The sequence below is a fragment of the Sorex araneus genome, chromosome 5, assembly GCF_027595985.1.
Source record: "Sorex araneus isolate mSorAra2 chromosome 5, mSorAra2.pri, whole genome shotgun sequence".
Taxonomy (NCBI): Eukaryota; Metazoa; Chordata; class Mammalia; order Eulipotyphla; family Soricidae; genus Sorex; species Sorex araneus.
The window spans coordinates 108,895,314-108,919,519 of record NC_073306.1 but is presented as its reverse complement, the minus strand read 5'-3'; the positions used below and the strand labels follow the sequence as shown (position 1 = coordinate 108,919,519).

The 24,206-nt window shown below is 41.8% G+C and overlaps 1 protein-coding gene across 2 annotated transcripts in view; it reads right to left on the bottom strand.

Moving 5' to 3' along the window:
• The window catches only part of TET1 (tet methylcytosine dioxygenase 1), a 131,760-nt gene that overhangs the window by 10,453 nt on the left and 97,101 nt on the right, over positions 1-24,206 (bottom strand). For both annotated transcript variants that reach the window (XM_055139546.1, XM_055139547.1), the window contains 5 exons: positions 20,379-20,529; positions 19,976-20,062; positions 15,945-16,034; positions 12,310-12,447; positions 7,020-7,368 (listed from right to left, as the gene is read on the bottom strand). In XM_055139546.1, the coding sequence (XP_054995521.1) occupies positions 7,020-7,368; positions 12,310-12,447; positions 15,945-16,034; positions 19,976-20,062; positions 20,379-20,529 (815 nt within the window). The remainder of the gene's footprint in view (positions 1-7,019; positions 7,369-12,309; positions 12,448-15,944; positions 16,035-19,975; positions 20,063-20,378; positions 20,530-24,206) is intronic.

Sequence of the window (24,206 nt, the reverse complement as noted above, 5' to 3'; positions counted from 1 at the left end):
AACGTCGTGAGGACACTTGGCAAGGGGGTCGGCCGGGGGTCGGCCTGCGGGGCTGCTCGCGGGGCCCGGTGGGAGGCCCAGGAGGAGCCCGGGAACGCGTCATGGGACTAGGCAGGGTGGCCAGAGGAACCGCGTCACCAGGTCGCGGGGCCCGAGGCCGGCCCGGCGAGTGCACTAGCACCACCGAGTTTCGCAGAAGGCACTGAGCAGTGGGGGTGGCAATTTCGTTCTGAAACCCGGGGGGACCGGTGCCATTGTTCTTAAAAGCAGCTCCAGTGCCTGAAGCAGTCTTAGGGGACCAGGAGAAAGTTTTATTTATTTATTTATGCCCTTTTTTGGGTGACACCTGGCGATGCATAGGGGTTACTCCTGGCTCTGCAATCAGGAATTACTTCTGGCGGTGCTCGAGGGACCAAATGGGATGCTGGGAAACGAACCCCAATCGGCTGTGTGCAAGGCAAACGCCCTACCTGCTGTGCTACTGCTCCAGTCCCCCCCAGGAGGAGGTTTTAATGTTGTTTGAATCCTTGAAAATCAAACGAGGTTCTGTTCGATTTTTAAGGCACTTGCCGAGCACGCTGGCACCATCTATAGTCCCCTGAGCACTGCCAGCAGTGACACCTAAGAACAGAGCCAGGAACAGCTCCCAAGCACGGGACACATGCGGGACTTCGCCTACCCACCCCCAAGCCCCCTGTAAACAGAACAGTGAATTACCTAATTGGCAATGAAGGTTCATTTACATTACCTAATTTTAAATTAGGAAATTAAAAAACTATAAATAAAAAGTAAATTACCTAATTGGCAACGAAGGTTCATCATTTACTTCATTAAACATATATTGGATTTCAGTGGAACAAATGAGATGACAGCAATTTTTAATTACCCCCAAAAGATGTTTAGAACCATTTTAGGGATTATATGATGGCAATTTTGAAAAGGAAAGCTAAACAAAAGTATAAATGCATCTAGAAATGAAAGCATCATAACTGACAAGTAACTGAGAGGAGAAAAAACACAAAATTGTTGTTAAGAAGCGACTCAAAATCTTCAAGAAAAAGTATAATTGCGGGGGTTGGAGTGATAGCACAGTTTGTAGGGCATTTGCCTTGCACACGGTCGACCTGGTTTCGATTCCCAGCATCCCATATGGTCCACTGAGCATCGCCAGGGGTAATTCCTGAGTGCAGAGCCAGGAGTGACCCCTGTGCATCGCCGGGTGTGACCCAAAAAGAAAAAAAAAAAAGTATAATTGCTGCTAACACATGTGGGTGGAGCAAATGCTTTGCAAGTTTGAGATCTAAAACCAATCTCCTATAACATCCGCAATCCCCTGCAATCCTCTAACTGCAAGGCTGGCCCCTATTTAAAACAAAACACTGGGCCAGAACAATAGTAAAGCAGGTAGGGTGCTTCCCTCACATTCCTCTGGCTCAGGTTAAATCACAGCACCCTGAATGGTTCCCAAGCCCCACCAGGAGTGATCCCTGAGCACAAAGCCAGGAGTAAACCTTTCAGGTCTGGCACGAAAACAACAACAAAATAAGGAAAAATTTAAGCTTTGTCTCTTGCTCACTAGGAAGAAACATAATAATCATGTTGGCCACTTCTGGCAATCTTTGCTGGCCATGCCAGAAAAAAAAAAATGTCACATCAAGTGGAAATACTTTTCTGGGTGACCTTTCTCCATGTTTTTTAAGTTTGGGGAAGTGCAAAAGCAAAGATTTATAGATGCAAAGAGAGAGAGAGAGAGAGAAAGAGAAGAAAGTGGCAGTGGTAAAAAGAATCAGGGCTGGGAAGATGGTTATCGTAGATCAAATTCAGAAATCTGAAATTTCTCCCTCACATATAATCTAGAAACCATATACACAGGGCAACCAGATAATCTATATAATCTAGAAACCTTATACAGAAGGCAAAATCAGAGGCACGGCAAGACAGCTGTGCGACTAGCAGTGACTATGCCTTAATATTAATGCACAACCTAAGTTTTCAACAAAACATAAAAAGAAGAAAAGATGAAGAGTCTTATTAAATTGGGTAAACTTTTTTTTTAACTTCTTATGGGCGAAATTATAAAAAGACAAGAGGGCCAAATATTGTTCATATGGCTATTAATGAACAGACAATAGAGAATAACACAAAGATGAACATGATCATAGCTATATACAAATATGGTAGAACTAAATTTGTTCATTTAGAAATAAAACTAAATTAAAATAACTCTAAAATTATGTTACAATTCCATGCTATAAGCAAGAAATAATCCCCAGTTACCCTGCCTCTCCACTGTCCTAGAAAATTTCCCTTCTACAATATAAATATCAGTACTGTAATTAAACCACAAATTAACCACAAATCGAGGACCTCACACAAAGGATATGCACTTTCACTGAATCATATCCACAGTCCATAATCAAACCCTGAATAGCAGTGTACATTCATGGTATTTGTTTTACCCAACCCAGAAACCTCCAGTTGGTGTTCAGGGTTGATTCCTGGCTCTGCACTCAGGGATCACTCCTGCCATTGGAGAAACTGGGTCAGCTGCATGCACTAAAAGTGTGTTACCCATTGTACTATCTCTCCTGGCCCCTTCAAAGTAGGTATAATAGCAATTATACACATTGAAGGGTTTCTACTGATCAAAAATTAATTCATATTTCAATTGAGCATTTTGTTTATGTGCTTGAGAACTAATTTATTTGTATTCTGAGAACTGGTGTTTAAAATAGATATTGTTTCCTACGTAGATCTAACTCAATTAGCAAAATGTTAGTAAGAATAAGGTCTTTATTTCTTTCTAAATTTTAGGTGGTGGGGCAGGTAGGAGGTTCTAGTAGGGACTGGAACGATAGCACAGTGGGTAGGGCATTTGCCTTGCACGAGGCCAACCTGGGTTTGATACCTCCGTCCCTCTCAGAGAGCCCGGCAAGCTACCCGTGGCACATTCGATATGCCAAGAACAGTAACAAGTCTCACAATGGCAACATTACTGGTGTCCGCTAGAGCAAATCGATGAACAATGGGACTACTGTGCAATGCTACAGTGGGGCAGGTAGGAGGGTGTGTGTCTCTCTGATCAGACTGAGGCACAAACACTTATTAGCCATGGTGTGCCATGACACAGATAGACCCCCCCAAGTGCTAGTTCATACACTTCCTGTTTTTGTTTTCGGGGTTTCGGGTCATACCTGTTTCTGCTCAGGGCCTACTCTCAGAAAGGGGCTCCTGTAGCCTGAATCAAACCAGATTGGTATGATAGACACATGTTCAGTCCCGTTGAGCTATCTCTCCAGCTCAAGGAGTGCCTTTTCAGGAGGAAACGGAAAAAGAATGATGACATTGTTAATTATAATACAATATAGAATCTTATCATGAATGTTTTCTGAACCAGTAGCAAAATTTGTTGGGATCTGGGGTAGGGAGTGGGGCCAGAAGATAGTGGAGCAGGGAAAGTACTTCCCTTGCTTGTGCCTAGGTCTGATTACTGATATGCAGAGTACCTTGAGCACTGGCAGGAATGAACCTCGAGCAGAGCTGGGATTAAGCTTTGAGAAACACAGGTGTGACCCAAAACAAATGCTAATCAATAAAAATTTGTTGGGTAAAACTTTTTACCTTTAGAGAATTAAAATGATAACATTTCACCTTCCAATCAGCTTTCATATCACAAGAAAGGGGCAACTATAAGACACTGGATTTCCTGATGTGAAGAGGTAAGATTACACAAATTGCAGAAAATGTTCTTGTCATAGTTCTGTTTTATTGGGAGGTTTGGGACACACTATGGGTGCCAGGGAACTGACCATGAAAAAACTGGGATCAGTGGCATACAAAGTAAGCACATTACCACTTATTAACCTCCTTATGGTCACCGGATTTGTTGGATTATTTTAAAGCCACATATAGCAGGGCCATTCAGTATTTGAAAGTAAAATTAAGACTTATCATCAGTTTCAAATATTGTTATTTAAAAATTTTTGGGTGCAGGGGATTAAAACCTGGGCATCAAACATGTAAGGAATGTGTTCTAATCCAAATGATGGAAGACAGGGAGGACTGGGAATAACCCTGAGCATTGCTAGATGTGGCAACATACCAAAATTAAAAATAAAAAAGCAAAACTGGGTGAGCCAGAGTGATACCGGTGAACTTGCCTTGCATTCAGCCCACCCAGTATTCCATTATGGTCCCCTGAGCATCTCTAGGAGTGATGCAAAAACCAAAGCCAAACAAAAAACAAAAAGGGAGCAAATGAGGAATCTGTGATTCATTATATAATTCACTTATTTCCTATAATTGTTGGGCTGGAGCAGTAGCACAGCGGTAGGGTGTTTGCCTTTCACACGGCTGACCCTCTGTGTTTGATTCCTCTGCTCCTCTCAGAGACCACGGCAAGCTACCAAGAGCATCGCGCCCGTGAGGCAGAGCCTGGCAAACTACCGAGAGTATCTAGCCCTCATGGCAGAGCCTGACAAGCTACCCGTGGTGTATTTGATACGCCCAAAACAGTAACAATAAGTCTCACAATGAGAGACGTTACTGGTGCCCGCTCGAACAAATTGATGAGCAATGAGATGACAGTGACAGTGACAGATTTCCTATAATCTTATTTGGTGTGTGGTAGGGGGATAAAGTGGTGTAGTTAAAGACATATACTATCCCTGTTCTCATTTCGTCAATTTTTTATCAAAAAATAAGCGGGAGTAGGGGCAGGAGAGATACTATAGTGAGTGGGTCGGGTGTTTCCCTTGCATGCCTTTGACCTGGGTTTGATCTCCCCCTCACATATCATCCACTGATACCCATGAAGAGTAATTCCTTAGCGCAGAGTCAGGAGCAACCCCTGCACATCACTGGGTGAGGGCCCCAAATAAAAAACAACAATAGAGAAAAAAACGAAACAAAACCAGGAGCAGCAGAGACAGCAAACAGATCACAGTGCTTGTCTTGCTTGTGGCTGATCCAGCTTGATTCCTGGCATCTCATATGGTTCCCCCAGCACCAGGGGTGACTCACAAGCAAAGAGCCAGAATTACATCATGAACAAATGATCATGAGAAAATTGGACCATGAGCACTAAAGAGCCTTAGAAATAAAAAAGAGCAAAACCTAATTAAGTCAAATACAAGAACTTCTCTGACTTCAGTAGAAACCAGTTTCATTCTTTCTCTACTAAAATGCAATCTAGAAGGACCTATTAAGATCATCTTCAGGTGTAATCGTGTATCTGTGCCCTGGCTGGCCCAGTGCAGTGAGATATGCACTCCCCACAGGGTGCTCGGCAGCTGTGGTTCACCAGTCACCCTTCCACACAAACCAGGATCGCTGCCTAGTTTTGTTCTCATTTACGAAGCCCCTTCAAGCTAGCCACACTAGTATTTTGCCTCCTGACTTTCACACTTTCTATTTCCTCTTTCTGGAGTGCTCTTAATTTTTATTTCAATAGAAGCCGATCCCTGACTCTAGAGCCAAGTCTCTTTTCCTTCAAGAAGCAAGTGCCTTATCCTTAGTCAATTTTTCACTGACAACCCGAATCCAGGAATTCTTCCAGGACCAGAGAGTCAGAGGCTAGATAGTCTAAAGCACATGACTGGCCTATAAAAGGCCCAAGTTCAGGACCCCCCGCCCCCACTACTCTATAGTTAGTTCCCCGAACCTCCCGGTGTGGCCCCCAAACCAAAATAAAACAGTTAAGACTTTTTTTCCAACCTAGATATAGCTCATTGGAACAGGAATTAGCTAAAACAAACATACAAAAGCTTCCACAGAACTCTCTGCCCTTTAATAAATGGCTACATGTCCAAAAGAATTGTGACAATTGTGAAACAGTAACAATTTTTGTTCATTGGATTACTTATATTGATGCTAAAAAAGGAAAACCAGACAGATGTGAAGGAAGTGACATTACTTTATCTATACCAGAGAGATGAATAGGATAGTGTATCTTCAACATAGAAGGATCAAACAATAATTTATTTTAAAAAGAAAAAGAGACTAGAGCAATAGCTCAATGGGCAGGAGCACATGCTTTGAATGCGGTAGGCCAGGATTCAATCCAACATCTCATGGCACTACAAGCACCACCAGAAGTCCTCCAACAACCCCAAACTAAAGAAGCCTGAAAGGTAGGAGAGCTAAGTCACGAAGCACAGAGCCAGGGATACCCACTAAGCGCCAACAGGAGTATTCCCTGCCAAAAGAAAAGAATTCAACAAAAAGTTGAAAAAAAGAGGAAACCCAAGAAGAAACACTGATGGCTCATTTTTATTATATTAACTTTAGTTTTGGCAGAAATATAATCAGTAAATATCTCTGAATATGAAAATAAACTGGACTGGAGTGATAGCATAGCAGGTAGGGCGTTTGCCTTGCATGCGGCCGACCCTGGTTCGATTCCTCTGTCTCTCTTGGAGAACCTGGCAAGCTACTGAGTATCCCCGCACATCAGAGCCTGGCCAGCCCCCCGTGGCATATTCGATATGCCAAAAACAGTAACAATAAGTCTCACAATGGAGACCTTACTGGTGCCCACTCGAGTAAATTGATGAACTACAGATGACAGTGCTACAGTGCATGAAAAGAAACAAGGACACTTGCACTCCGCACACCCCGGTTTGATTCCTGGCACCCCCTATATTCCCCAAGCATGCCAGAAGGAAGACCTGAGCACTAATGGGTGTGGTCCCCAAACCAAACAAAACCAAACTAAATGCCTCATACTGAACATAATACTGTATTATGTTCCCTTGGACATTACAGGGAACAAGTCCCCAACAGAACTAGGAGTAGCCCCCAGCACTGATAGGTATGGCCTACCACATACACAAACTCCAAAACACTCAAAATTTCCAAAAGAAAAAAGAAAGAAAAGAAAAGAAAAAAATTAAAAAGATACACCATAGAACCCAAGATTGCCTCATTTCAGAGTGTAGCAAGACAAAGGAGAGAGAGAGCAGGCTGGAAGGGCACGTTCCTTCGCATGAGCCTTGTGCACACCTGTCCAAGGTCCTCACCTACAAGTGGCAGCGACGAAGTCTTGCTGTTGTTTGCCGTCGGAGTGGCCTTTCGCTTGATTCGAGGCATGAACTTCTTTTCCACAGCCCTTACTTTGTGAGCCAGAACCTCTGTCATCATGGCAGCCCTCTTCTTCCCCGACCGAGGCACAGGCTGGGTGAAGCGTTTTCTCCTGCGGAGGCGGGGCCGCAGGACCTCAATGGCCCCGGATTTGATCTTGGCTTCCATTCCTTCAGTGGAGCCAAACTCGTCTGTGTCTGAAAGTCTGTAAAGGGGTAGCACGTGCAACTGCTCATCTTGAGGAATAACACCCAACTCACGGTTATCTTCTCGGGTTAAAGTACAAACCTGATTGGGAAGAAATGGGAGATAAAGGTCTAGAACATTCACTGTAGTTTGTCCTCCGTTTGAATTATCTGCCATGGACAAAGTCTCTTGCAATCCCATTTCATTTTGAATGGTTATGGCTGGGGTTATTCACTACCTTCTTATGAAATATTAAGAAGCTATTAGTTCAAAGTGATCATTTTCAACTCTTACTGTCATACTGGTTCATTCTCTATCCTACTTTTGGACTGAAACTGAGAGCTAAAAGTAGGTAAAGGAATATATCTGAGAACCTTTCAGTATTTGTATTACAAACCACAATGCCCAAAAGAGAGAGAGAGAGAGAGAGAGAGAAGGAGAGAAGAGAGAGAGTGAAGGATAGAGAGAGCAAGATAGAGCGAGCGAGAGCGCTGCCATAGATGCTGGCATGGGAGGGAAACTGGGGAAAAGAGTGGTGGGAAATATACAGAAGTTACTAGTTTAACATATGAACCACTCTATTCAGTTCCTTTCTAACTTTTTGTGTTATTTTTGGGCCACACCCAGCAGTTCTCAGGGAACCATATGCAGTGCAGGAGTGTACCAGGGTCTGTCATGTGAAAGAACAGTGGCTTGTTTGGTGTAGTGTATCTCTGGCCCTATAAATTATAGTAATAGTAATAAAACTTCAAATGACATTAAAAACTCATTAAAAGGGCTTGAGAGATAGCGCACAGGGTTAAGCATATACTTCACATGTCCTGGTTTAAACCCTATACCAAACAGTCCCATAAGGATCCCTGGAAATTACCTTTGAACACAGAACAGGAACTAGCCCCCAGCTGCATTGGTGTTGGTCCCCAAATAACCAAAAAAATAAAAAAACCTTCCAAAAGTTCTAAATGAAACCATATCTAATAGTTTGTAGACTGAACTTACAAGTTACTCTTTTTTTTTTTTTTTTTTTTTTTGCTTTTTGGGTCACATCTGGCAATGCACAGGGGTCACTCCTGGCTCTGCACTCAGGAATTACCCCTGGCGGTGCTCAGGGGACCATATGGGATGCTGGGTATCGAACCCGGGTCGGCCGAGTGCAAGGAAAACGCCCTACCCGCTGTGCTATCGCTCCAGCCCAAAAGTCACTCTTTTCTATTAAGAAATGCTTCAATTAGTTAATTAGTTAAATGTTTAAGAAATTTACTCATAGGGACAATAAAAATAACAAGGATAAATAAACAAGAAAAATTAGACAGAAGAAAACTAGAGACTGGGGAAAATGGGAGAACCAAGAGTAGACTAGTAGAACATATTAGAGGCCAAAAGAGCTACTTTGGACACCAGCAGCCCACTGAAAAACTTGCACACAGCCTCCACCCCACTTCTTTGAGCACAAAATGGAGACACGGACCCAAATGCGGGAGATCGCAGGGCCGGGAAGTACCGGTCTCCGCCCACTGCTGCCACTTATGGACAGTGGGGCCACGTGGGCTTCCCACTCGCCTCTGCTCCAGTATGACCGAGGAGGCCAAAAGAGCTACTTTGGACACCAGCAGCCCACTGAAAAACTTGCAGTATGTGAACTGAGCGTTTCCGCCAGGCTGCCCCTGCGGGGCCCGGTATTTCTCTAGGTTTTCCCATCTTATGAGTACCATAAAAGGGTAAAAGATTGTAGCAATAGAATTTCAGGCGGAATTTTCCCTGGACTTTATACAGAAACCCAAAACCGCGCGACCTAATATCATCTAATCATCAGCAATATGAAATGGTTCCTTTTTAACGGGTCAGACGTTGGTGGGAAATCCTAACAAGAATAGTAAGTCTTTTGTTGAAATATTGAAGGCAATCAAAGTGGTAGCCATCTTTCTAGAATGAACTAAGCCATATCCCCACGCCGGCTGAGAAGAAATATCCTTCTTTCTCGGGAAGAAATGCGGCGTGGTGTTAACCATAGTATGATGTCCATTAAGTTGGCACGGACCTGGTGGCGTGGGAATGGGATACAAGGGAATAAATTATTATGTACATGGAACAGCGGGATGCTGGTGGAATCTTGAGCCAGGGCCGATACCAGCGCACTACTTTTGGTTCCAGAAACTGCTTGCAGACATTCTACCAGACTATCAACTAAGCCAGAGCCCCACGCCGGCTGATGACGGGAAATAACCATCTTTTTCGTTTTTTTTTCCCTTTGTCAGGCAGTGTGGTGATTACTAAACAGGCGTGAACTCAGTGGCGCGGGATGAGGGGGGGAAAAATAGAAAAGTTATGTAACAAACAGCGGAACTTAATATCTCTACATTCTCAGCAATGGAGAACTACCAAATGCTTCCTTGACAGTAGGACTGTCTTTTTCTCTTTGGGGGGAAACCCCAGCAACAATAGTGAGTTATGTGTTGAAACATATAATGTAACTAAGATAAAACGTAAACGAAGTGAAACTTATCACTTACAAGGGCGGGGACTGGAGGGGCGGGAGGTATACTGGGGTGGTTGGTGATGGAATAGGGGCACTGGTGAAGGGAAGGGTGTTTGAGTATTGTATAACTGACATAATCCTGAGAACTATGTAACCCTCCACATGATGATTCAATAAAATTAAAAAGAATAGAATAGTAGAGAGTAGAACAGTAGTATGTGAAGCATTCTCGTGTTCAGAGTTATAGTACAGCAGGTTAAGAGCTTGCCTTGCACACAGAAGACACATAATGTCCCCTGAACCCTGACAGGAGTGATCCCTATGCGCAGAGCCAGGGTGCTTATTGCAGGAATAAGCCAGGCATGGACCAAGCCTCAAAACCCCAAACTAACCAACTAACCAAAACAAACAAAACCAACACCAAAACCTAATAACAAGTGTTCAGGGACTTAGAAATGGGGAAGCTTTTAGTTGTGACATACTATTGGTTGGCATATATCTCACTGAATGGCAAGCCAGGATAATAGATAAAGCAATAATTAATGAATACATTATAGAAGAAGAACCAAATGCATGAAATCAGTCAAACTAGAACAGAGTCAATGTAAGGTGATTAATCTTTAAGCTATTAGATTAATTAATGTGACTTATATGGTGAGAAAACAATTATTTGAAACAAATTTATTTCTCACTAAAAGGGCTATTTCATGATTCATGCCAGCACCTAATATGTAATTTTAACATCTCTTCACTGGTCTCAGATTGTGGGCATGTGCTTATTTTCAAGAAAAGCACAACAAATGCAATTTATGGAGCAGGGAGTGTATACATACAGTGGTGCTCAGGGAACCGTATATGGTACCCTGCACGATCTCTCAGTACACATACTTTTGATATGTGTAATATAAATTTACATATGTCTTCATTAACTACAGTACTTATTAAGCAATTCTATAGTGAATTGCAATATCCCTTGGATGCTGAGGCTGAATCACTAGCATAGCTCCTCAGCCAACAGGCAGCTCTGTGGAGAGCTGAGCTGAGGCCAGCCTGCGCAGTGGGAGGTCAGCTGCTGTGGGCTCCCTCACTACTTAGAGAAGCCAGGTCAAATAACCCCAGTGACAATCTCTGGGTTCCCCATACCTTCCAGGGGAGAAAATGATGCAGGGTCCCACAGTCTGTTATCAGTGACAAGGAATGAAACAAGAAACCCAGTAAAGATCAAAAGTCAAAGCAGTAGCCATTTTGGCTGGAGAGGTTCCACTGGGCAGGGAATTTCCCTTGCAAATCTCTAGCCTGGACTGAATCCCTGTACCACTTCTGGTCTGTGGGCCCCTACCAGGAATGATCTCTGAGCCCAGAGCTGGAGCAAGCCAGGTGAAAGCTCTGAGCACCTTCAGAAATGGCTCAAAAACCAAAATGTTGGGACTGGAGTGATAGCACAGCGGGTAGGGCATTTGCCTTGCAAGCGGCCAACCCAGGTTCAATTCCCAGCATCTCATATGGTCCCATGAGCACCGCCAGGAGTAATTCCCGAGTGCAGAGCCAGGAGTAACCCCTGTGCATCGCCAGGTGTGACACAAAAAGCAAAAACAAAAAATAAGTAAAGAGCGTTCTCTGAATCCCATGAGTGGCTGATCATCGCCGGGTGTGACCCAACAAGAAAAAAAAAAAAAACAAAAAAACAAAAAACCAGAATGTTAAAAACATCATAAAAAAATCAAAAGCAAATACCCAAAAGCAGGGGCCGGAGCGATAGCACAGTGGGTAGGGCGTTTGCCTTGCACGCGGCCGACCCGGGTTTGATCCCCGGCATCCCATATGGTCCCCCAAGAACCGCCAGGAGTAATTCCTGAGTGCAAAGCCAGGAGTAACCCCTAAGCATCGCTGGGTGTGACCCCAAAAAGCAAAAAAAAACCAACCAACCAAACAAACAAACAAAAACAACAACAAAAAAAAAACAAAAAAAAAACCCAAAAGCAGCAGTTTGAGTTTGACCTGTGCCACTAGGAGCTTAACCAGCTGTGTAGTGTTATGTGAAACAGGATTATCAAAATCTGCATGATGCTTTCAGAGAGGTGCTAAAATACTACATATTTCGGTTAACCTCATAATGATGTTCAAATGGGACCATGAAATCACCTGCCATTACTAAGCTAAATGAGCAAAATAAATATAACTGGGCTAAACCACAAATACTCAATGGCTAGAGCATAGACAGGAGCTGGAGTATAGTCTCTGGTAAACAGGATTGAGAGAACACCCAGAAGTGACTCCTAGCACCGTCAGATGAAGCCCAAGAAACGAAAATAAATCAATAAAAGACAAGTATAAAGTATAAAACTGCAAGTCACCAATTAATCTTAGTCTCTATCATTATATACAAAACTCCAATATCATAGTCATTGATAAGGTAGAGGTTTCTCAAAGTACTTTGAATAAATAATTTTTATAAATAATGATTATAAAAAGCAAATGATTTTTATAAACCAGTAATCCCATTGAAGAGTACAAATATTTATCCTAGTTCAGAATCTTAGCCCAACAGGAGCTGGCCAGATACATACCACAGTGCTTCCATTGTTCATGTTGTGGATGTCTCTGTGAGGGTGGGCACAGAAGTCCAGGCAGGCAGTGACCCCAGAGAAAGGGCGACCTTCTTTGGTTCCAAGCCGACATTCTCGGGCAACATGTTCATTTTCCACCTGGAAATAGAAAGCATTTCTATCTGGTTCTTAAGGGAAGATTGACCCTCATTAAGAAAACAAACAAGCAACAACAACAACAAAAAATCCACAACTTTCTGGCAAATTAAGAAGATTCGGTCATTTCTGCATGTGTAGGTTAATAACAGAGGGAGTTGCCAAAGAGTTTGAGGACAGGGGTCAAGTGACAGGATGGTTTCATCCCCAGCACTCGGGTCACTGCCAGAATTAATCCCTGAGTGCAGAGTCAGGTCGGTTTGGCCCAAAAACAAAAAACAAAACAAAAACAGTGTTTGAGGACACATGGACAAAAGTGACACTTCCACAGACTATAATTGTGGGGTATGAGAACGAGCAGCCTGATTGTTACACGCGAGAACCACAGTAATAGTACAGCAGGTAGGGCATTTGCCTTGCATGTGGCCAACCCAGGTTGGATCCCCAGCACCCCATATGGTTCCCGAACACCACCATGAGTAATCTCTCAGTACAGAGCCAGGAGTCACGCCAGAGCAACGCCAGGTGTGACCCAAAAAGCCAAAAGAAAGAGAAATAATTCTTACATGAGGAAGTAGAACCAATGCAGAGCACTAGGGCCATGGAGTTGAAATGCCTAGTAAAGGCAGAGATGCACATTATTTGTGAGTTAGTATCCTGAGCAAACTTATATATTTTTAAAACACTTGCAATAAACAGAAAGCATTTTTTTCCCCTTTTTGAGTCATGCACAGGGATCACTTCTGGCTTTGCACTCAGGAATTACTCTTGGTGGTGCTCAGGGGACCAATGGGATGCTTGGAATCGAACCGAGGTGGGCTGAGTGCAAGGCAAATGCACTACCCGCTGTGCTATCACTCCAGCCCCACAGAAAGCATATTTATAACCTTCTCTGCAAAAAATAAAAATGCATGGGTGCTCGGAAGGGGGTGATGTGTGCATGTTGTGTTCACGGGCTCTTGGGGTAGCGCGTGATCTCTTTCTCTCTTGCCGCTCGAGTTTGGTGCTCTCGAGCCACTGTGTATGGACCGGCTTGTGATGACTCCTCCTTTGTGGTCAGCTTCTGTGTGTGCTGCTGTGGTCTCTTCTGTCTGTCTCTCTATCTCTGTCATCTCTCCTCTGGTCTCTTCCGAGACTCCCTGATTCTCTTTGAAGCCCTCTCACTTCTGTGTTTTCTCCCTGCTTCTGTGCCTTCTCTCTTACTTCTCTTACAGTCTTATTTTATATAGCAATCACATAGGGTGGTGACACAAAGGTGGGTTGAACATTAACAAATCAACAAAGAGAGGTAAGACCACTCCTCCAGGAGATTAACAAAATCTCATCTAAAGACATTACTCCAGATTACTAGGAGATCCGCTCAATGGTGGGATCCCATCCAGGGTGTGTTGCTTTCTTCTTTCCTCAGCTAGTAATCCACTTAATTAATTGTAATAAATTTACTTCTAATATTTCTAGCAATGCCATTCTGTATGAGCACAGTAAGAGATATAACAAACTTACAGTTTGGTTCTTTCTGAGGACATCTCACTATATATTCCAGACCACCGTCCTCAGGTCAGGCTAGTCGTCCTAACCCCAGCAGGGTCCTAGTCTTGTCATTACTTTTGGATCATGACAGCATTTGTTTATGACCATGCTCTCCACTTATAGTTGAGTATTGTGGCACTTTGGCCTGGCCCATTTCGATGCCACGGTAGCTCACAGTTTGCCCTGGGTCCCTTTTGTCCCTCATCAGGATCCTGCTTTTGGGGTGCTAGGAACTAAGGGCAACTGAGTCAAGAAAGCAGATGCCCAGGAGTAAATATTATCGGAGTCAATCAGCTCCCAAATTACAAAGCATAATATTAACTGTCTTCCCATGTCCATACAGAAAGGACATTGCTTTAAGATAAACTAAGTTCCCTGTGGCAAGGCTGAAAGCACAAACCCAGTGTTATCCTACACCTGCTCTTTAAATAATGGCTTTTAGAATTCAGCCTAAATAAACATACAAAATAACTTTGAAAAAAAATAACTTTGAAAAGTTGATCACATGTAATTTGGAGGATTTTTTCTGGAGGGGAGTCTTTGAGCCACACTAAGTGATGCTCAGATTTATTGGTCATTTAATATTTTTCTTGTTGGCACCATATCTGGTAGTGCTCCTGGCTCTGTCCTAGTGATGCTCAAGGATCCTATGTTTTGTGATAGAACAAACTAGAGTTTGCCATGAGGAATGCAAGTTACTTAACCTCTGTATTTTCCATGGCCCGGGGTGGGGGGTGGTGCTTGAATATGGATGACCAGATTGAATTGGGTCTGCAATGTGTAAGTCAAGTTTCTTGCTGTCTGCTCTCACTCTGGGGCAGAAACAGGGTGAATATTTTATAGGACCACACTGGGTGGTGAGAGTGGGTAGGGATATGTGGTGCCAAAATTGAAAATGCAGGGCCCTTAACATGTTACGCACATGTTCTATCTCTAAAGTTCTCTCCCTGACTCCTTGATGATCTTATCTATCCCTAAGTCTTACACTCCAGCCTGTAAGAGCTGTGTACCTGAGCTCAGGGGACCACACTTGAGGCTGGAATTTGAACCATGGAGGTGGCTACAGTAGCTTACTAAGCAAGGCCCTCTGCCTTTGTACTATCCCGCTAGCACTCTGGGGGCTGATAGACAATTTTTAATTCATTTACTTTTATTTTTTTGCTTTTTGGGTCACACCCGGCGTTGCACAGGGGTTACTCCTGGTTCTGCACTCAAGAATTACTCCTGGCAGTGCTCAGGGGGACCATATGGGATGCTGGGAATCGAACCCAGGTTGGCCACATGCAAGGCAAATGTCCTACCCGCTCTTTTATCACTCCAGCCCCTAATTCATTTATTTTTAACATATATTAATGTCCAAAAACTATAAGCCTTTTAAAAATATATGGAATACTGCTTTAACTCAACCATTAAATTAGTTTAATGGTGTGTTTTTCAGTTTGTTTTTTGTTTTGTTTTGTGCTTTTTGGGTCACACCTGGCGATGCACAGGGATTGCTCCTAGTTCTGCACTCAGGAATCACTCCTGGTGGTGTTTGGGGGACCATATGGGATGCTGGGACTTGAACCCGGGTCAGCAAGGCAAACACCCTACCCGCTGTGCTATCACCCCAGCTCCAGTTTTGAATGTTTTTACCATGAAATAATGTTGAATTTTGACAAATGCTATTTCGATATCTATAAATGTGTGATATATGATGTGGTTTTAGGTTTTTTTTTGCTTTGTTTTGTTTTGTTTTTGGGTCACACTCGGTGGTGCTCAGGGGTTACTCCTGGAAGTGTTAGGAGGATCACATGGGATTCAGGAGATAGAACTCAGGGAGGTCGCAGCTCCCCAAGGGACTCATTTTGTAAAAGCTGCCTGATCAAGAGAGATAGAAGTTTGAAGTCAAATCTGTAAAGTCTTTAAAAGATAATACTGTTTGTATAGAAATGATTATGTAATAGCACTGAATAAAGACCCAAACATACCTGATTTTGGTAAGCAAGAGGTGCATACTGCTTATAAATGGGAGCCAATTCATTAGCCAAACTCTGTAAATTATCTTCAAGGTTTTTTTCCTACGGGAAAAGACAGTCCATAAAAGTTATTTCATAATGACATATTAAGTTAATGATAAGAATGAAATCAGATGTGTTTTTGCAGTTGCTCATGTAGTTAAGTTATACTTACCATGAAAAGTAACCAACATAGGAAAAAACTTGAGCCTATTAGTTATTATAAAACCCTAATATATTAGTCATTATTATGGATTAAAATTTTTTTTGGTGATACCAGAGACTGAAATCAGGGCCAAGCAAATGTAAAACATGAGGTCTACCACTTTGCCACACAGATGGAGAAACTTTTGGGGGTTATATGGGTACCATATCCAGTGGTGTGTGTGGGTTATTCTTAGCTTCGTGTTTGGGGAGATAACGCATTGTTGAGAATAGACTCAGGCCATCTTCATACAAAGAGTGCATTCGGCCAATTGAGCTAGCTGTCCTGAGTTAATATATATGTTTTTGGGCCTGAAGGTGCCAACTGAACTAGCTGTCCTGAGTTAAGTTTTTGGGCCTGGTGGGACCATACGGGATGCCGGGAGTTGAACCCAGATTGGCTGTATGCAAGGTAAACGCCGTGCCAACTATATAATCTCACCAGCACCTCTAATCCACATTTTTAAGTGAAATCTTCTTATAAGCTTATAAGAAATAAGCTTATAAGTGGAAGGGCCAGCATGATAGCACAGTGGGCAGGGCGTTTGCCTTGCAAGCTGCTGACCTGGGTTCAATCCCCAGCATTCTATATGGTTCACCTGTTCACTGACAGGAGTAATTCCTGAGTGCAGAGCCAGAAGTAACCCTGTGTATCGCTGGGTGTGACACCACTCCCCCAAAGGCATTAGAGCTAAATTAAAAAGCTGTTCACTTAAGTTAAAAAAAACTCATTACTCCTGCAGGCTGAGGGACCCTACAGAGTGCCTAGGACTGAACCTGGGATGGCACCTACTGGCCTCCAGAGGATCATAGTTCAAGAACCTTAGCAACTGTACTATCTCTCGAACCTCTGACCTTTGAAAACTCTGAATTTCTATATATAGGAGAAACATGAGATTTAGAAAGAAAAAAGATGAGACTATTAAGCCATGGGTATGCTTGTGCAATGCCAGGTATGAAATACCTACATCCCCCACAAAAAATAAAGGAAAAGGAAAAAGAAATGAGAGTCTTGTCTTGTTTTGAGATTTGGTGGATGGGCATGTGAAAAACAGAAAATTTTTAATATGAATGAATGATACTTAGATATTTATGAGAGAATCACCAAATTCAAAACCAGCAATTTAGACAGAAGTAAATTCTTAATTTTTTTTTTTTTTTTTTGCTTTTTGGGTCACACCCGGCAATGCATAGGTGTCATTCCTGGCTCATGCACTCAGGAATTACCCCTGGCAGTGCTCAGGGGACCATATGGGATGCTGGGATTTGAACCCGGGTCGGCCGCGTGCAAGGCAAATGCCTTACCCGCTGTGTTATCACTCCAGCCCCCAGAAGTAAATTCTTGACTTTCATAAAGTCTCTCTCTTTGTGACTGCAAAGCACGATTAATAACTTTTTTAATTGCTGTTTGTGTTGGTATTTTTATGAAGAAAAACCCATGAAGTGCATAGTCTGTATAGCTAGATGATAACTTTCCATTTAATGTTCTAATTATATATGTCACTAAATATAGCTTAATAATAAAAAATCTGATCTGCTTTTTAAAAAGATTTTGGGATCATACTCAAAAGATTAATCATTCAATTTATTTGGATAACATTTAAATTATTATTTAGACATCTATCTACAAGATTTGGTTAGGTAGAAAAATTGTGTTTTCAGGTGACCAGTTTATTATGACCATCAAGAGTCACTAATCAGACTGATTAAGTTGTCATCTTATTTAATAAGTAAATGTGTTGAACAGGAAAGTGAAAAAAAAAATAAGGTCATGAAGTTGACTACTGGTATACTTTAACTCACATTCTGTATTAGAAAATTGTGAATTTAAACTGTTTTATAAGAATGATCCAGCAGTTTTGAGCTGGCAGGTTTCAGCCCAAAGGGTTGGAGTGCATCCTTTGCTTTTAGAAGACTCAGAGTCATTCTTCAGCATTGTAAATCACCAGTGTATTGAGCCAGTAGTAGAGCAAGCACCACTAGGCTTGACAATAAAAATGAAACAGGGTTCATTTTTATCTATTCTTTGTTCATGAACCATTCTGTAGTGCTCCTCAGCCTCTACTTGGTATTCAGTACCATCTGTTTACATTGATGACTGTAATTCCACCTTTAGAACTTACTGATTCTTCCTTATCTGATATACTTTCTTGGACTCCCTAGAGGAATCTATCTCCCAATGTGACAAAACTGAATTCCTATGTGTCTTTGACAAATTTGATCCTGTATCAAAATACATTATGTCAAGAAACAAAAGCACCAGCAAAATTTTTAAATCTTTTGTGTTCCAACACTGCTGACCATTCTATTATATAATATGCCAAATTAATATCAACTGTCTCATGAACTATTCTTACACTTTAACTCATCTTGAGAAAAACTACTCCTGTACACTGCCAATCTAGTATTCAAAGAACAGTGAGAGATCTTTCTAATCACTCTCTTCCATAAACCCTCTTTGATATACAATTCCTGCACTGGTTGACAAGGCTATGATGTGCAGCTTTTCCCTGCCCTGGTGAGCTTCATTTCATTTTGTCTTTCAGATCCTGGAAAGAAGAATGCTTCTGGAATTTTAAGCACCATACAAATGTTAGCTGCTACAGTAGTAGCCTTAAGTAAATCTGATCTTGCATGTGTTGATTATATAACTGTCATTGTTACAGAATAAATATTTAACAGCTAAGTCAATACTATTAATAAATTTACATTCTAACAAAGAGGTGATTCAGAAATTATTAGACTGAAAATTTATTGGATTATTTTAAGGGCAAAAGGTCATCACATTATGACTGGTTCTGACCATTAAACATGGCACAGTGTCAATGTGATTCACATTCAGTCAACTTTACTAAGTTTCATAATTTTCTTCCTAAAGGTTAATAATTTCACCTTAGACTTAATTTACAGTACTTCATCCGCAAATTTGCAGTTCACTCTCATTTCCTCATTTCACTGCAGCAGCTGGGAACTCTACAAAATATCAGAGTTTTGATTATCTTTGCAAAGGCTTCCTAAGTATGTCCGAGCCTTCTCATTGTATTACAAGTATGAATGGATTAGTAATTACTGGGGTTCTTTGGCCTCCAAATAAATTAAAACTTGTAAGTTCTATTTTATGTCCATCTAAAAATTTCTAATCATACACTTGGTGTTTTTCTAACATCTACAGTAGTGTCTTCCAAGCTGTGTGCTATGACTCAATAGGAGTTCTGGAAACTGGTTTACTTCAGGACAATAATTTTTTAAAAAGGGCAATAAAATTGTATAAAAATATATTGCACCATAAAAATGTCATGAAACATCTTGGATAATAATTTTTACGTGTTTTAATATTAACTATGTTACATATAATGAAATTCTGATAGTTTTTGATTTTTTACATATATGTCACTGTGCAGTTGCAGATTGTTTTTGTTTTGTCTTTTGGGCCACACCTGGCAATATTCTGGGATCCATGTAGTACCAGAGATCAAACCTGGGTTTTTCCCATACAGAATTCAGGCCACTGAGCCCTCTATCTGGCCCTGAAAAGGACAATTTTTTATTCTGAGTCATAGCTCAAAGTTTGAAAAACACTGATCTAAGAATTAATTGGTAGCTAAATCTTCCCCAATGCAAACCAAGTATAAAACACCACGATACTTAGTTACTACAGGTGCCCAACCCCCTCCCACTACCTACCCCCCCTTAGTTGTTAAGACTATGGAATAATACCAAAAGGTTATTATTTGAATTAAGAGTGTAAGTACTAAATCTATTTAAACTTAACAGTAAGGTTGACTAATTTCTTTGCTCACCATGGCCTCTTGTCCCGGACAGATTCGATCCGGTTTCATATATCTTCTTTCTGGAATACGTCCTTTAGTAATTCTTTCATAGTAGCTCTGTGGGTAGTAAACTTTCTGAGTCTTTGAAATGTTGGCAAATGACTTTATTTATTCTTCCACTTTGGCTGGGTATAAATTTTGATGTCCTTTTAATAATGAGTTTTTATTGGGGAGAGGGGGCCAGGGGCCAGGGACAACTGGAATTTGGGTTGGTAGCTATATTCTTATTTTATCTAACTTATTTAACTTGGAAACTATTTACTTACTGTACTTCTACATTGTCAGTAGTTTTTTAAATATTTATGAATTAAGTATTTTTAAATAATGTACTTATATATTCATCATGTGATTTAAAAATAGAAAGAGCACTTACATGTAAGGGAGAACTTGGATCAATTCTAAATCTTCTAGGGCTTGGACTTCTACCAAATTTGCAGCCGTTGAAATACATGCTCCATGAACAGCCAAAAGAAAAGGAAGCGCCACAAGTTTCTGGATCAATCCCTTGACATACACAGGTACGACTGTAACGGAATTTCAAGGGAATTGAAACTGACAAAGCAGGAAAACAGACTATTTCAGTTTTGCACTATCCTGAAGGTGAAAATAGTGAATAAACTTATTATTATTATTATTTTGCTTTTGGGTCACACCCGGAGATGTACAGGGGTTACTCCTGACTCATGCACTCAGGAATTACTCCGGGCGGTGCTCGAGGGGACCATATAGGATGCTGGGAATCGAACCCGGGTTGGCTTCGTGCAAGGTAAATGCCCTACCCACTGTACTATCACTCCAGCCTCGAATAAACTTATTTTAGCATACATTAATTAGTATACAAATATTGGAGCAGGGTTATGTATGCATGTGGTGCCAGGGAGCTAACTCACGACATCTGACTAATGTGCATTGCCTACTTGAGCAATCTACCCAGACTATAACTAAATTTGGGTTGGTTTTTCTCTTTCATGACACACTGGCTAAGCTCATGGGCTACTCCCAGCACTACCAAGGATATAATCTGGGTCTCCTTCTCTACCTCGCCACCTCCTTATTTACAGTATTCAGGGATTGAACTCAGGATTTTATACTTGCAAGCCAAATAAATGCTGATTTATTCCCTAACCCTAAATGTATTTGTAGGAGTGAGGGTGGGAGTTGGGCAACACTCAGCCAGGGGTTACTCCTGGCAATACTCAAGGGACAATATAGAATATCAGGAATTGAACCCAGGTTGGCTGTGTGCACATCTAAAAGCATTTTGAAGATGTTACTTGGGAAAAGTTCACACACACACAACACACGGTGCAAAAGAGAAAAGATTGGGGTTCAAGAGATAGTACAGGTAGCAGGATACTTGTGTTGCATTTGTCCAACCAGGGTTCAATTTCTGGCACCCCATATGGCACCTGGGCTATAACAGGACTAATCACTGAGCTCAGACCCAGGAGTAAGCCCTGAGTAAAGACGGGGTGGCTCAGAACTCAAAACCAAACAGGTTAGACTACAGTGTAATATAAAGGAAGTAGGGAGAAGTAGTTTAGCTATTATTTTAAAAGTTTATCACCAGCGCCGGAGCGATAGCACAGCAGGTAGGGCATTTGCCGACCTGGGTTTGATCCCCAGCATCGCATATGGTCCCCTGAGCACCACCAGGAGTAATTCCTGAGTCGTAACCTAGGAGTAAACCTTGAGCATCGGAGGGTGTGACCCAAAAAGAAAAAAAAAATCTATCAAAAAATAAAAGTGAAATATTGTAAAACATCTTAAAATAGCAAGAACACTGCTAATGGGGTAAATCTACTTTTAAACTTACCCCTTTAAAAAGCTTTAAAGCTTTAAAAAAGCTCATAAAGGGGCCAAAACAATAGTACAGCAGGTACGATATATGTCTTACACATAGCTGACCAGGGTTTGATTCCCAGCACCTTGTAATCACACACACACACACACACACACACACACACACACGCACGCACGCACGCACGCACGCACGCACGCACGCACGCACGCACGCACGTATTTGATCACCAGGAGTTTGATCACCAGGAGTTAATCCCTGAAAGCAAAGCCAAGAAGCAGCCCTGAACACCACCAGGTGTGATCCCAAAACAAACAAACAAAAAGAGTAAGCATGGTAATGTAGCAATACTAAATATATTAGTATATCAAACTATATCAGGGGCTGCGGGGCTGGAGCAATAGCACAGCGGGTAGGGCGTTTGCCTTGCACGCTGCCGACGTGGGTTCGATTCCCAGCATCCCATGTTGTCCCCTGAGCACTACCAGGGGTAATTCCTGAGCGGATGAGCCAGGAGTAGCCCCTGAGCACCGCCAGGTGTGACCCAAAAAGAAAAAAAAAATACTATATTAAGGGCTGGAGTGATAGCACAGCAGTTAGGGTGCATGCCTTGCACAAGGCCAATCCGGGTTCGATCCCTAGCCAGTCATATGGTCACCCCAGCACCAGGAGTAATTCCTGAGTGCAGAGCCGGAAGTAACCCGTGAGGATTGTAGAGTGTAACCCCAAAACAAAACAAAAATGTGTAAAAGCAGCTAATTAAAAAAAAATGAATTTATACCTTCAAAGTAGGAAAATAATACACAATTCTTAGCTTGCCACTATCTTACAACAAAAATCTTAAAACCTACAAAAACAGAGGGAAAAAAACCCCCATGTGCTTGCATAATTAAAAAGCAGAGATAAGAGGAAATGGGACAAAGGATATGACTTAGTGCTAAACCTTATGAGAGGACGAAGGAAGGAAGATTCAAATAAGGGAGAGATAGATGTATTTAAAACCTTTTATTTGTAAATAGTGACAGTAAAATTAAAAGAAAGAAAAAACCGTAGAGGGGCTGGAGCAGCAGTAAATCGGGGAGGGCATTTGCTTTGCATGAGGCTGACCTGGGTTCAATTCTCCCAGAATCCCATATGGACCCCTGACCAACGCCAGGACTAATTACTGAGTGCAAAGCCAAGAGTAACGTCTGAAAATTGCTAGGTGTGATCCCCCCTCCAAAACAAAGAAAGAAAAGGTAAAAGAATAAACCTTGGAAAGTATCTAGCATTTATCACTTGAAGAATTTCTAGACCCCAAATGCAGATACAATGTGAACAATCTTTTTATTTTTTGGAAAGATAGTAAATGCATTTTTTTTTAACAGACTTACAGGTTTTCATGCTTACGTTTCAGTCATACGATGAGATGATCGAGTACCCATCCCTCCACCAATGCCCATTTTCCACCACCAATGGTCCCAGCATCCCTCCCAACACCCCGACCCTGTCCCGTTCACGCCACCCTGCCTCTGTGGCAGGGCATTCCCATTTGCTCGCTCTCTCTTAATGTGAAAAATCTTATTGAATACTAGAATGGAATAGAGTGGAATATAATAGATGGTTAATATTGAAATAAAATTTAGACAGAACTGAATACTACAGTATAAAAAATTTATAATAGGGACTGGAGTAATAGTACAGTGGGTAGGGCATTTCCCTTGCATGTGCCAACCCGGGTTCAATTCCCAGCATCCCATATGGTCCCTGAGCACCGCTAGGAGTAATTCCTGAGTGCAAAGCTAAGAGTAACTCTTGTGTATCACCAGGAGTGACCCAAAAAGAAAAAAAAAAAAGTCACTTATCACTGAGTGATAAGGGCAAAGAAGCAAGTGTGACAGCATAGCGCAGTGGTTAATATCAGAGGAAAGGAGCTATTCTCCAACAACACGAGAGGAAATGCAAGACAGAGCAAGTATCTACAGGCAAACTTGTATCTTTTTCTTGAGGGAGGGTATAACACTCAGGGGTGCTTAGGGATCAGTTCCTCAAGACTTTGGGACCATATGAGGTGTCAGTGATGAACCCGTGTGAAACACATGCAAGGCAAATGCCACTATTAGCTAACCCAATGCTCTGGCCCACCAAAATTTTCTCTGTTATATATATACATATATATATATACACATATATATATATATACACACACATACACACACACACACACGTATATAAAAAGCCAAACAAACTAAAATAAACTTCTCCCCAAATCTTTTGTTTGTTTGTTTTGCTTTGGTGATGCTCAGGGATTATTCCTGACTCTGCACTCAGGAATTACTCCTGGTGTTGCTTGGGGGACCATATGGGATGCTGGGGATTGAACCTGGATCAACCATGTGCAAGGCAAATAAATGCCCTCCC